The sequence below is a fragment of the Poecilia reticulata genome, linkage group LG14, assembly GCF_000633615.1.
Source record: "Poecilia reticulata strain Guanapo linkage group LG14, Guppy_female_1.0+MT, whole genome shotgun sequence".
Taxonomy (NCBI): Eukaryota; Metazoa; Chordata; class Actinopteri; order Cyprinodontiformes; family Poeciliidae; genus Poecilia; species Poecilia reticulata.
In genome coordinates, this window is record NC_024344.1 from 16,134,500 (window position 1) to 16,149,144 (window position 14,645).

At 40.1% G+C, this 14,645-nt stretch overlaps 1 protein-coding gene and 1 long non-coding RNA gene across 7 annotated transcripts in view; one reads left to right on the forward strand and one right to left on the reverse strand.

Moving 5' to 3' along the window:
- Positions 1–14,645, forward strand: part of specc1 (sperm antigen with calponin homology and coiled-coil domains 1) — a 91,478-nt gene that overhangs the window by 14,056 nt on the left and 62,777 nt on the right. For 3 of the 6 annotated variants that reach the window (XM_017308625.1, XM_008428054.2, XM_008428055.1), the window contains exons 2-3: positions 7,255–7,416; positions 8,091–8,226. In XM_017308625.1, the coding sequence (XP_017164114.1) occupies positions 7,255–7,416; positions 8,091–8,226 (298 nt within the window). Of the gene's footprint in view, positions 1–3,130; positions 3,289–6,223; positions 6,333–7,254; positions 7,417–8,090; positions 8,227–13,371; positions 13,798–14,645 lie in introns of those variants that run through there. The other 3 variants (XM_017308626.1, XM_008428056.2, XM_008428058.2) reach the window with 3 other exon arrangements.
- Positions 1,013–8,152, reverse strand: LOC103476032 (uncharacterized). Its single transcript, XR_535393.2, has 3 exons — positions 8,072–8,152; positions 5,349–5,447; positions 1,013–2,617 (listed from the first exon to the last, which is right to left on the reverse strand). It is a non-coding gene; the product is annotated as an uncharacterized LOC103476032 (long non-coding RNA).

The window sequence follows — 14,645 nt, forward strand, 5'->3', positions numbered from 1 at the left end:
TGAGTTTTGCAGCAGGTTTGGATAATTGGCTGTATTATGTAAAGTCCACGAGTTTCTTAAATGTACAAAGCGCCCATTGTTATGGATGAAAAATATTTGAGCTTGTACTTATTGGTATTTGTTTTCTATTGTCTTATGTAAGATGTTTCTTCATTTTGGCCACACCAAGTATTGTGCAATTTCACTTTGAGCAGAAACTTAATCTAACCTTACTTTGAACAGGTTAAAACTGAAATTATTAATATTTCTAATCCAGCACATTGATACTTTGAACCATCATAAAAATACAATACAGTAACCAGTTGTGAAATGAGCAATAAATGTTACATTTTGACAAATGCCTTCACCAAAGTAATCAAACTAATATACATCAAGTGTGTTGATCAATCACACCTTAGGGCAAGAAAGTAGACCAATCAGCCATCTTGTTTTTGGACTGTGGAAGCTAGAGTAACCAGAGAAGAGGGGAGAACATTCAGATCTGTTGCATTAGAATAATAAAATGGCTAGCGTTTCAGTTTTAGTTTCCTGTGTTGTTGTTAATATTTTTATGTGCTATATTTGGTTCAATGTGGTTCAGTTTGGCCTTTTCTGATTATAGTAACATTCTGTCAAATATGTAGACTGCAGAAACAGACAGTTGTAAAACACCACTAAGTGTTGCCAAACTCGGGGTAAAAATGAACAAAGTTAGTATTTCCAACAAGCTATCTACAAAAGATCACGTTTTTAACCAGTTATTGTTAAGAGTGTTATGCGTCAACATGGCTCCAAGCATTGTGGAAAACGGCCAACACTCTGTCCCCATGGAGGAATTTTGTGTCGCCACACAGACACTGAATGAGACCACAGTAGACAGTAACACGAATGAAGCACTGCATTGACAAAATATGTGTGGGCTGCAATTTACGTGGCATTATCTCCAGACTCGATGTAAATACAGATCCTTTCAAAAGCATTCATAGCCCTCGAGTCTTTTACACTTTGTCATGTTACAACCATAAACTTCAAGTAGTTGTGTTAGGATTTTATTTGCAAGATCAAAACAAAAATGCGTAAAAGGGAAGGGAAATTATCCGGAGGGTATACGTCTTTCTAGTAAACATTTGGAGGGTCTCTTCTTTCTGTCCTTTCTTGCACAAGGCCATTTATTTGGGTGACTAATAATTTTCCCGTCTGCAAATTCTCCTGATCTGTAAAACTCTGCAGCTCCTCCAAAGTTACTACGGATCTCTTGGCTTTTTCTCTAGATTAATTATCTTCCTGCCCGGCTTGTTGGTTTAAGTGAATGACCATATGTTGGTGGATTCAAGTTGTGCAATACTTTTTCCATGTTTGAATGATGGCTTGTGCTCTGAGACCAAACTTCAGCTTGGGAAAGTGTTTTGCAACCTAACTCTGCTTTAAGCTTTTCACCATGCTCTTCATGATGCCGTTTGTTCTCTACGGATGCATTCTCACCAGCCCTGTTTGGTCCACTTTGATTGAACTCTTGTTTGTTTGCCTAGAAAGTCCGGCTCGTTTGGGGAGGTGTGAAGGTGCAATTGATCTCTGGGAAAAAAGTGAACTCTGGTTTGAATAAAAACCTAGCTCAGTTGAATGTGAACGCCAGTTGAACAGGAGACCGCCTCAAAAGCAGGAAGCGAACTATAGCGCAGGGTATTCCGGGTTAATACAAACAAAACAAATGTAATCTGAGTCTAACATTGGAGGGAGAAAGGGAAATCCTACAACTGCTAAAAGTCCGTTTTTGTTTTTGTGAAGGAAGCTGTCGTCTTTAGATGTTTTCCTGTCATTTCCTTATGTCACTCTTGTTGCAGCGCCACCATAGGTGAGGAGGGGAATAGGTTTCTGAAAGAGTTTGGTTTATTTGACACAGTGCAGTGTGAAAGAGAACCATACCAGCTAAAAATGTAACAAATGTTTGAATTTTGGTCCCAGATCAAACCGAGTCCACCAGACTATGAAGTATGAAAACCCCCTAAACCTCTGAAGCAGAACTTCTACATTTATACTGAGATTAAACCACACTGAAAAAAATCAGTCTCTGCAACAGGACGTGGGAGTGTGCAATGCCTTAAAAGCAATCTGCAGTCTTTCTCAAGTCTAGCTGCAACACTTTAAAAGGCAGCCTGTTGCTTGCGAAGGGGTGCGGTCAGATTGAGTTCCTCTGTTAACCACTGGCCACAAACTGAAGCCCGTTTAATCCCAGACCCGAATGCAGTTCACTTTCGACCCACATGCTCTACATCCTTGGCAAGCTGCATGTTGTGGGATCAAAATGAGACCATTACTGAAGAACATAAATTCTGACTGTCAGCCAGGCCACAAATGATCCACCCTCATATTACTGAGGCTTTCTGAGACACAGATGGGCTTTGTCAGTGCCAGTCGCTGCCGTTTCTGCCCACACAACCTGGTGTGGAAACAAAACAAAATACAATATTGTTATAAATAGATTGGAGTTGCAGAATTCGTTAGTAAAACTTGTCATTTAAAAAAATATTGTGATTGATCTTCCTTCTCGATAGTTGAATCTTTTCAGAATAAAATTCATCGCTCTCGTTTGTGTCACATGATGGCAATCCATTCCTCCCTCTGGTTCTTTCTTCCTTCACTGCAAAAAGAAAAACCCAAAGTCTTAGCAAATATTTTTAGTCCAGATTCAAGTGCAAATATCTTTTACACACTTGAAATAAGACAAATCAAACTTACAAGTGACTTTTCAGCACAATATAGGAGCTTGTTTTAAGTCATTAATATTGATGAAAACGTACTAGTTATGAGAGAAATAATCGTCCAGTGCAGCAATACGTTTTAACTTGTAATATGAGAAAAATGCCAGATTATTTACTTGCAATTAGTACTTTTTAAAATCAATATTAAGAAATGATTAACTTAAAACAAGCTCCTATATCATGCTGAAAAGTGCTCTTATTTCAAGTCTACCAAGTTGTTTGCACTAGAAACTACACCAAATACATTGGTAAGTATTTATTTTTGTAGTGTTTTTTTTTTAACCCTTGTTAATCACAAGTGTAAAACTGAGAGGTGAGAACAGAAACATGCCCATGGCAGCAGCTATGTGACACGCTTCTCCTTTGTATGAAGCAGAAAGAGAGCAAGGCACTTCTTCCTCTTTCTGGCTGCTGTGTGGAGGCTGTCGGCCGCTTCTCGTGTCCGTTCATTTTCACCCCCGACTTGCTCCATTGGGCCAAGCAGCAGATATTTATCCTCAGTTGTGGAGCAGAGCACTCGGGCTCCTGGACAGCATCTTCTACTTAACAAGTGAGTGGTCTGCTCAAGAAATCACATGCTGTATGTTTTTGTTATTTTGATATCCTTTTTTTTATTATTATTTTTAGATCAAAAATTGGTTTGAGTTTGGTTTTCAAAAGTCTGGGTGGGAAAAAAATTGTTTGAACTTTATATAATGAGTAAGAAAAGTCTGGGAAAACATCGGCAGTAGATGTTTTCAGCTTGATTTCTGACATTTCTGGCAGCTCGTCTCTGCCGCTTCTCCAAAAGTGAAATAAGAGCTGGGTCAGAACTTTGCACAACTTTTAGGAACAGTGGCTTACGACAGGTAATGCCATTTACACTTTGCTGCAATAATGTTAATTTCCAATGTTCTTTTTACTAAGCCTACTACTGTCATGATGTGAATGTAGCAACATTGTACTTGATAACCTCTCAAGATGTTCAAAAAAATGTCAAACTATATTTAAATGCCTGATTAAAAACCACAACAGGAAAGCAGCTAATTTTGCAACCACAGCTTTGCAGGACTGCTATTTCCCCTTTGATCAACATGATATCTGTAGTTTCATGCAAACGTACTGACAGGATGTATGCTGTTTTACATGTGGAGCTCCTAGTTGTGGGTGCATGCATTCCTCTTTGCTGCTTATTCTAACCATGCTGACATGCAATGAGTGTTTGAAGTGGTAGGAGAACTTGGTTGCACTGCTGTAGTGTCTCAACTTAAAACTTAAGGAGCTGTTATGATCGCTGAGCTGTTTCTGCCTCTGATCATAGGTTATGATGAGCCATGTTAGCCAGATTGTATATTTGTGTAAATGATGTGCACACAAAAAGTACAATAGCATGGTAGCTGATTTATAGGGAAAAACAGAGCAACTTTCCTGTACTTTGTTCGGCCTTCCTGTTATCTGCTGAGTGTATTTTTCTCTCATTTACACTCTAGACATGTTTCAAGGTAATGTAGAAAATGCTTTCCTTTTTTATTAGCTTTTTACTTATTTCCTCTAATTGTAAACGCCTGAATTTTGAGTGCTCCTCCTTCAGCAACAACATCCACAGTGAAGAGTGTTGTTACCACTAACTTATTGAACTAGTTGAAAATGATCGTGTTTCTGACAGACTGGGCTGCCGTTCAGTGAAGCTGAAAAAGGATATATGTTAGATTAATATATTACTTTAGAAACATTTGTACTGTTGAAATTATTGTTTTTTTTAAATGGGTTATCGAGTCGGATGGAAAACCAAATGGTTGATTTGTGAAAAACACCAACTTTTTATCCATCTGAAATTGGTTCCACTGGTAGCCGCCATTTATTTCTGTAAATAAATATATATTCAAAATGTGTATAAATAACTTCCCTTTTTCCTTTTCTCTCTGTAGTGTAGTCCATAAAACTGCTCCAGCACTTTGTCCCATATTCAGCCTGCCATTTAACGTGCTATTTTTAGCAGTAATTAAGGTAGATGACTACCTATGACTTATTTCAGAACCACAAATTATGCTTGCCTTTATGTGAAGTTTGGATTTTTTTTTTTTTAGAGCAGGGTCCATGTTTAGGATTTCACAAGTCATGTTCAAACCCAGGCCTTTTTTCTGCCTGTGAATTTTTTAAAAATCAGATTGTAAAAAATGTAGTCCAGTCACACTTTCCAGATTTCTATTGTCGGCTAAATGGCAATCGCAGTTTCTCATCTAAACTTTTACGTTGTTCAAGAGACGAGAACGGAGCCTCCATGTCTGTTTGTCGTAGAGATTGAAGTTTCATAGCTAGTAGGTCGTTGGGAAGTAAGTGGGACACCGTTCTAGCTCCTGAGAATCAGACCGCCGCAGTGCAATATGGCGAGGTCACTTTTTCAGAACGTAGCTCCGCAGTGGCCGAAAGAGGTGAAGCCAAAAAGCTTTTTTTTTTTTTTACTCTCAAAGCTGCCAGGTTATCTTTGATCGTTCTGTTTTTTTTTAATTTGAAAAATATAAATAGAGTATTCTAAACGGGAACGTCTCAAATCACTCCTTTTCTGTTTGTCCATGTTGAGATGAGAGCAGGTCAAACTCGTGTCTGGCAGTAACGGCCGCGTAAAATGACCTGAGACGAGGTGAGACGTCACTGCTGAGGCGTTGTTGGACGGCCCACTCAGGCAGGAGTTAGTCACAGGATATTGCCCCGAGAAGTCCTGAGGATCATCTGATGGGCCAGAAGAGAAACACATGCTCTCATACAAAACACTGAACACAGTCAGCAAGTCCTGAAGCTCCTCTAATCTTTTCTGTAAACACCAACACGAAAAATCAACAGACTATTTCACAAAGTGTTTGTAGCTTCATTATCTTATGATTTGTATGTCATGCATACAAATACCAGCAGTATTTCTAGATGCGAGGTAAAATATTAAACTTGTCATCATAGCTCTGTGACTGCAGACTACATCCTCCATCTTCTCATAATACATTATTGAAAAAATGAGCACGATCCTGTGTATCCATGCTGAAGAACACTAGAGTCCCTAAAAAGGACCTTTTTTATTACAATATTTCCTCTTCAACTGTGTTTAGATTTGTACCCAGTGATATTTATACGGATTAACCTGCTGAAATCAAGAAATCTATTAAATAAGTATGAAAAACACAAAGCTACTAATAAAGCAGTAAAGATTGATTTAGTGATTAGAAGATCAGACGAAATATTACAAGAACAGAAACTTGGAGGCGACGGTTGGCCGATGTTGACTTCAAATTTATTGGGCTAATTTTGTGGTACTGTGGTTACTGATATTTATTCATGATCTTGTGAAATGCAAACATGGGAACGATAACATTTCCAATGATGCTTTCAGTTTAGCTTTTTATTTGACATAATGAATCACAATCCTTAACATACAAGGTTTTCCACAATAAATGACGCAGTAAATGCCCGCCCCCGTTAACATCCATCCATCCTTTCATTTCTACGACTGTTTTTCTCCAGCAGTCATTGGGCGAAAGGCGTTGTACACCCTGGGCAACGACGGGACAAACAACCTTGCATGCTCACACTCAGACCTGAAGGTTGTTTAGACATCCAGTACCTCAGGTATTTTTAGGTATCCTATATTTTTACACTATAATGATTCTGCAGGACTCTCTAGGACGGTTCAGACATGTTTTTTCTTCTAGTTTTGTTCAGCGTTTCATCTCCAGATATTCCCTCCAAATATAATTTTTGGTGCAGAGAATCAGAAGTAAATGGCAAGGCATTGCTAGAACGCTTCATAAGTGTACGGTTGACTTATAAACCCATGCGTGTGTCATGTAACGGGTCCATCATGAATTATCCGGTTGCCTCGGGAGATCAGGTTGCTAAAACCCTAATCAATAAGTCAGCCTGGCCACAGGGAACAACACAGGAGGCACGCTCATGTTTAAGTGCCCTCCTGTTTTCCCCAGATGAAGGCTTTTCCTTGAAACATAAAACGCAGTCATGCTGACCACATCCTGTTGGCGATGGAAACACAAACCCCTCATTGTGTGGGTTTTTAAAAACATATTTCTCAGAAAGATAACCGTTGTGGCCTTAGCCATCTGCGTTCCTACTCGCTACTTATGTGCATGTTGTGTCAAGCCTTGGTAAGTCCCTCCAAGTTTGAGCAAATTAGATAAGAGAGGCTGTTCCTTTACCTTCCTCTGTCAGGAAGCGGTTCAGTGGTGTTACTTATTACAGCGGCTTTTCGTTTGTGTATTTTGGAACGGCAAGAAAATGCCACCAGGCAATGTTGCTGCCTTATAGGTGTGTTGTCCCTATTCTTCTGTGCTTCCTATTGGCTTTGTGTGCTTCAAACCTGGATAATTGTATATATTTAAAGAAAAAATATGATTAAAGTTAAAGGTGAGAAGTCTGTTTTTATGATAATCATTAAACAAGCTCCAGATAGTATCGATTGGGACAAAAGTTACTAAGCGCCAAGGTAAAAATCAAATATAAACATGCTAAATATAGCCTTTCTGTCTCCAAACAGGCAGCCATGCTTAAATCAGGCGCCACCAAGGGAGGGCTGCCCAAGCCGGGACTCCAGGAGCGGGTAAGGCAGGCCTCCTTGACCTCCTCTACCTCCACCTCTGCAGCCTTGAGGAACTCCAGGTCTTCCAACACGCTGGCCTCAGACCAGCGGCTCAGCAAGGTGAGTCACAGCAGCCAGGTGTAATTTAACCTGAATTTAAATTGCATTTATTCAGAAGATTATTACAATCCAACTACAACTCATAACTGAATCCTTTAGTGCACATTTGACCATTGTAGCAAAGGATGCGGCTTAAAGAAAAAGCCCATCTAACATGAACATGTGAAAAGATCCCATCCCTTTCTGCTTGACTTTACATCAATACAGTGTAGGGGTGATTTATTGACTATATTAGATTAGCTGATAATTGGATGCAACGGGGTTTTTATTAACAGAATTTGAATCAAGTAGCCCTAACATTGCTACTTGATGAGTTCTAGGTAGAATATATTTACAGAAAGTTTTTTATTTTAAATACAAAATGCATACATTTTTGAACAATTTCTGGCTTAATTACTGTTTTGAATTTTTAATTTCTGTATACTCCAGTGAATGATTGATTACTAAATTAATTGATGATTATTTCAACAACTGATTCATCAAGATTAATCCAATTAATGATGGTCCTTCACTAATGTTGTCTACCAAATGTCTGAGGCCTTCACAGAACAGCTGGATTTACACTGAGGTTGATTACACTTACATTTACAAACTAAGAGACCGACAAGCATTTGGGTTTATTTAAGGAGTAGAAGAGTATAATGTTGGCACTAACCTGACGCGTGTGTTTGTAGCTGAAAAGGGCCAGCAGTGACGATGCCTTGACGAAGCCGGCCCTTGGCGCCGCAGCCGCCGGCTCCCGGATGAAGAAGACCGTCACTACCGGAGGAATCTCTGACCTGGCAGAGGCCCGCCCTCGCAGCCTTTCAGGTAGGCGCTCTGCAGCTTCTGGCTCCGTCACAGTCGGTGAATTGACCATATGCCGCCACTAGGTGGCCACAGAGCGCCGCTTAGGGTTCTGTTGGAGCGCAGCTGGCAACAGGCTGCCTGAAAATGACTATTTATCTTTTTCTCTAGTTTTCCTGTTTGCGCTTGTTTGTTTGTGGGATTGAAGCTTTGGTGGCTGAGAAGGAACACTGTGGAGGTTCTGGCCTGGAAAGTATTAGTGAGCCATTTTATAATTTGTAAATGACTGTTTTAATGGAAATTAATGGAGACTTTATTTTTACACTTAGTAGTTGGAATTATATTTACTTCTCTGTTGTAGCATTTATGATAGTTTTCCTTTCTTTTAACTTATTAATTAGCACTAAATTTAGTGTTTTTTCTTGGGGAATTCATGACGTCTTTAATCAGCTTTTTTGCTTATTCCATCCATTATCCTACATGTCTTGTAGGGTCACCAGGGTTACTGGAGCCTAATCAAGCCTTAATCATGGCAAGCAATAACCATGATTAGGGTTATCATTTGATTATTGTAATAATTGTCATCTACTTTAGTAATCAAATAATCATTAACAATAGTATACAGATTCGGAAACGGGGTATTTGCTGAAAGAACAACATACTAAGAGCAGGAATTAAGCCAAAACCGTAAGATAATATTATACATTTAAGATAAGAAAACAGATAAGGAACTGAATTATTCATTTATCTGTATTTTTATGCATTTCTTATGTTGTACAAAAAAAATCCTCAAGTGTTTAAATGAAACTTCTGCAGAATGTGCCAATATTTTTATTTGATTACTCATCACAGTAATCAATAGAAAACATGACTGATAATAGCTGGTTGCAGGCCTAAATATAACTAGTCCTTTAAAAAATAAAATGTAGCACCTACTTGTTTGTTGGCATTACACTTTATGGAATGAACTAAAACTAATTTTTAAAAAAATTAATAATGTATTTTATATTTGGTGAAAACAAGGAAGTGGAGATTAGGAGTTTGCTGGTGCGTCTTTTCAAAGAACCCTCAACGTGTTAGAAATCTTTGTTTATGCCGCCCGATTCCCAGGATGCTTTTCTGCTCGTCATTTTGTTCTTTAAAGGGATTTTTTATCCACTACGTGACAAAAGACTGCGGAGGAATCGGGAAACCGCAGCCAACTCCCGCTCTCGCTCCTATTACACTAAATTAGACCCTGATCAACTTTCGCTGGATTGTGCTCTAATTAACAACAGGTCGAGTTTTCACACCCGAGGACAAGAACAAATTCCTGCTTTGTGCAATTTATGCTAAATAATTAAAGTTGACATCCTCTTACTGACCTAGATTTTCAGAAAATTGCTGGTAGTCGACCAAAATTACAGCTATAAACCCCCTGTGTCTCGTATCACGGGGGGTTGATATATTTATGATAAATTCACTCCATTAATGAGCTTTTTACATACTATTAGCTTTTTTTTTTTTTTATTTCTCAAATTGACACAGCACCCTTAAACTTAATCCAATCCTGAAAAAAACGACAAGGCAGGTTTAAACAGATTTTACGTATTTTCCTTGCAACATCCCTCAGGCAGACTGCGCTGCTTCGCACCTGGTGTGGGAAAGGCAATGAACGATCGCCACTGCGCATCCAGACATATGAAGCCAGACAGTGAGTGGATACGTCAAGTCGGTCTGAAAAGTCAAGCGAACTGGAGTGTGGAAAATGCGATGTGGCACCTGAAAGAGTGGCAGCGGTTAACTGTTTGTGCAAAGTCTGACGGGCATCACGGAGCCTCGTGTTTTAAATACCAAACATGGGAGTCTGACTTTATGGTTGCTAGAAATCGTTAAGAGGGAAATGACGGGTTGGTTGCAGGGTTGGTTTGAAACACCCTGTGTGGTGTCATGACTTTCCAGACTCCAAACCAGCTAAAATGTTATCACCAAGCAGAGATGGATCTGTGTACGTATAATCGCTATATAGCAGGTGTTGTGTTCATTAAGTCTCATTTGGATACCAGCAAAAATCTTCATACTCCTTGAACATCTTCACATTTTGTCCTCAGTGCATCATTTTGGGATTTTAATGAACCAACACAAAGAAGTGCGTGATTGTGAAGTTTAAGGGCAATTTCATATGATTTTTAAGGTTTTCTTTAATGTAAAATTCCTCTTTGATGAGAAAATGCTAAAATGTTTAAAAGCTTAATGAATACTTTCGCAAGTCTCTGTCTCTATCATCATAGCTCAAAGAAAACATTTTGCTATATTTTTGTGAGATATCGCTGTCATTTTAGGGCTGTGAACACCATCTAAATATCCTCTGCTGCTCATTTATAGATCCTGCCGCCATGCATGCACACAGCCTGACCCCTCCCCTCCCTGCCCTCACAGCAGGCTCTGCTAATGACTTCAAAACTGTTGTTTTTACTAATGGAGTGTTGCTCCAGTTCCATCTGGCACTTTACCAACTCTGCCCTCCTGCCAGACAAAGAGTTAAAACCCAGGCCCACACCGATGACTTATTTAAAGCACTTTGTCAATAATTCATGGGGGCTTTCACTCAGGGAGGAGTCCCTGCGGAGCATGCAGAGAGAAGCGACGGAACAGAAGAAAAGTTCCTGTTGCGGAAATGAAAAGCCTCTTTGGTATGACCGCGGGGCGTAACTGGATAAATGTGTTCTTCATTGATGGGTGCTTTCTTTCACCGTTGTTCAGTCGATTTCCTCTCGCTCTGATCTTCAATGTTTGTGTGAACTGAACAAATAAGTCCTTCACTAATTTATTTCTCCGTCTGATCTGATCTATTCCAGTGACTGACGTACATCTATGTATTTCATAAAGATCCGTACCGTCATATTCAGGCTAGGACGCAGGTACATGTCAAAATGTTAGAATATCGTGGAAATCCAATGTTTTTGTCACTCATTTCAGAAGATAATAAAGAGTGGAACATGCCAAGCCTTTATTGTTTGCAATTTTTGAGGATTAAGGCTTGCAGATAATGAAACCCAAAATTTATTCTCAGAATATTAGAATTTTCTGTAATAATTTTAAAACGGTATTGTTAAGGTATAAATGTCAAGTCATGCGTATTCGTAGAAAATGGAGTGGAAGAAGGAAAAAGTATGATCGGAAACGGAGGTCAAGCCTGATGCAATAACCAATTAATCACGTGATCAATTAAAATAAACTTGATAATTTCCGTTATGATTACTAGTCAACAGTAAGGTGGTCGCAGCGTAATCCTGTTTTACTTGTATGCCATTGTTTGGGAGGCACAGAAAGAACTACAGCGATGTTCCCTGAGTTGCTCATATCTGTCAGATAAATTAGCCGTGTGTGCCTCAATCCACTGAGAGGCCTCAGCCTGCACAAGCACTCAGACTCGACAAACAGACACACTCAGTCAGCGGCTAATAAGACGTACATGTTTGGACTTGCAGACGGACGTAGATATGATTCCACCACAATGAGTCCTGCACAATGTCTCCTGTTCTGGCTTGTGTACAATTGAACAGTGTGATTCACCATGTGGTATCCTGTTTATAGTTGCTCCAAATTAACCCCTGTAGTGCATAGTGTGTAAAATGTTTATCATGGGCGAAGCATATCTCCTCTACAATATGAGAAATGTGTGTGGCTAACTATAAAAGGGCCGATAAGAGCGTTGTAAATGTATCTGGGACAAACTTGGAAAGCGTATGTGTCCTGATCCTGCTCAGGACACATACGCTGTGGCCTCAAAGAAGTCTTGAAAAGACAAAGACTGCAATGGTCTTACCAGGTCTGCAAAGAGATGGACATCCCGTGGTGTGGAGAACATTCCTAGATGGATTAGAGATGTTTGTTTACTAAGGAGGATGTGCTTCTCACAACAGGAGAGGACAATATGGAAAAGAAGCAGCAGATTCTGTAGGGAGACGGGAAAAGACCTGGAATCAGAACATGCAGTTTAGTTCTAGACAGAGATTCATATCCGGTCTATTTAGGGTTGGATTTTGTTGCAAACTAAACCTTAAACTTGAAGGTGCATCACTTTTAGACGCTCTTCTAGCCAGAGCATTTTAAGTGAGGTATTATATAATATTAGATAAATACACAGCTGTTAAACTTCTTGAGAGCATTTTATTTACCGTACTTTCATTTCAGTATTTGTTTTTCAGAAGCTAAAAATCCTTATTTCAACTTCTGTTTTCCAGTTAGTTCCTTGTCCCTCTACCGATATTACTTCTTATTTATGCGACATAACGTTTGAAAATGAGCTTTTGTTAAAGAACAATTTTAATTTAAACGGTACAACTAATTACCCAGTGAGTTTCTGCGTGTTAGATTTGGATTTTTGAAAACTGTCACTAAATACTAGCCAAGCATAATTCGCTCATCTAAAATTAAGGCCTTAAATTGTCTTAAATTCACTTCAAAAAAATGTAAGTTGGCCTTAAACATGTTAATCACGGTTCTTAATTTTTTTTCTTGGCAGGACTATTTAACATCCTTACATTCTATGTAGCTTTTAGCTTTTTTTCTCGCTGGACTTTTGTCTCAGGCAAAAAATTTGAGTCGCACCCAAACGTCTTAATTTGATCTGTGACTGAAGGTGGTTGAGGCTATCAGAAACTAGCTGCTAATATACCTTTGCCGGCTAGTCAGTGAGGTTTTTTGTGTCTGTCATGGAGGGTAAGTAGCAATTTATCACTTGTTGGCTGGATGACTTTTGTCTTTGCTGTTGACCGTCTTCTATTGCCAACGATACGATGCTGTGCACATTCTGTGCAGAAAAAGATTGACGCTAACGGGCTCAAGGATGTAAAAAGCATCACAAAATATGTAATTTTTGTGACGCTCTTAAATTTAATTCATAATGGTCAGAAAGGTCTTAAAAAGTCTTACATCTGAGTTGGTGAAACCTGCAGAAACCCTGTCAGTTACTGAACTGCACTAATCATTTGGCAGAAATCCAAATCCTGTCTTTTTTCTCTCCATCCTCCTCTCTCTCCTGTACATCCAGAGAGAGGTGGGTTACCGCCGCTCACCTCATCCTGGTGAGCGTAAACTGGCTGACGGCAGTGGGAGGAGGCGTGTGTGCATGTGTGTGTGTGCATGCATGCATTTGTGAGAAAGCCACTCCCCTTCTGAGCTGAACCCAGTCATCACGGCAATAATGAAGCACACACAAGGCTGCTGCGTGCCGGAGTGACATACTGTCACCACTCTGGAGGACAAACACAATCACACACATTCATACACACTCACACGAACTGACGCTACACGCTGCCTGCCTTCTCACACATGCACACACACACAGTCCTAGAGAGACGTGGAGAAAAGCGGCGAGGACCGGAGGGAGACGAGGATTTTTCCATCTTTTATGGCTTCTGTCGACATGTGACTAAGCGGAGGTGATTGTGAGAGGAGACAACGGTCCGGACACTGACACACACTCACACACACCTCTCCCCCCCTGCAGTCACAGATTCTTGGATTAGTCTGCCTCACTGTAGCGTGTGGGAGTCGGGGAGTGGACCAACATGGGAAACCAAGCAGGGAGACTGGAGGAGACGGAGTCAGGTTGGATTCTTGTGTCTTAAAATTGCTCATTTGTCTCGCTGCGTGTGCGCCTGTTTGCTCGTGTAAAGCAGCAGAATCCAGCAGATCTGAGCTAATCTCCTGTCATGTCTGAGTGTTTCGCTGGAAGACAAGTTCTGATTAACGGCATCCTACAGGACGCACACCAACAAAGCGGCGGCGGACCGCTCTCCCTGCACTTGGAGGAAACGTAGTTTTCCATGCAGTCCTTCCGTTGGCATTTGTGCAAACAAGCTGACACATTTTGTGTGCGTTGGTGTGTTTCCACATGCAGTAGGTCTGAATGCGCACCTGTGTGCCCACTATAGTGGTCTGGGGGGAGAGAAAGCGCTGAGTTGGGTTTACTGTAAGCACGAGGGCACCTCACAGGAGGAGATGCTATCATCAGTCTCGCATTCACATCCCTCCTCTGCCCCGAGCGCTGAGATTTCCATTTCAAAGTGGCTCTGAACTGCACTCGGCAGCAGCTTTTAGTTTTACCAAGGGACAAAAACAACCGAGCTTTTCCGCAGCTTTCTAACCTTTGCTTAATAGGACAACCTAGAACATTCGCTTATTAAACTGTTTTATGTATGTATCAGTTTGTTTAAAAAAAAAGAAGCTGCATCCATACAGGGACGGGTGCAGCTGGAAGGTGGAGCGCTGTTGTTTCAGTAGCGAAGGCAACAATTACAAGCTGTTGCTCCAACACATTAACTCCTGGTTTACACTGTGAATGTTTTTATCTCAATATCTACACAGCAGAACATTTCTGTTAAACTAATTATTTTCTGATTGCAAAGCAAAATGGCTAGCAGCAGAAAAGAAATAACCTAAGGTAACAAGAATGT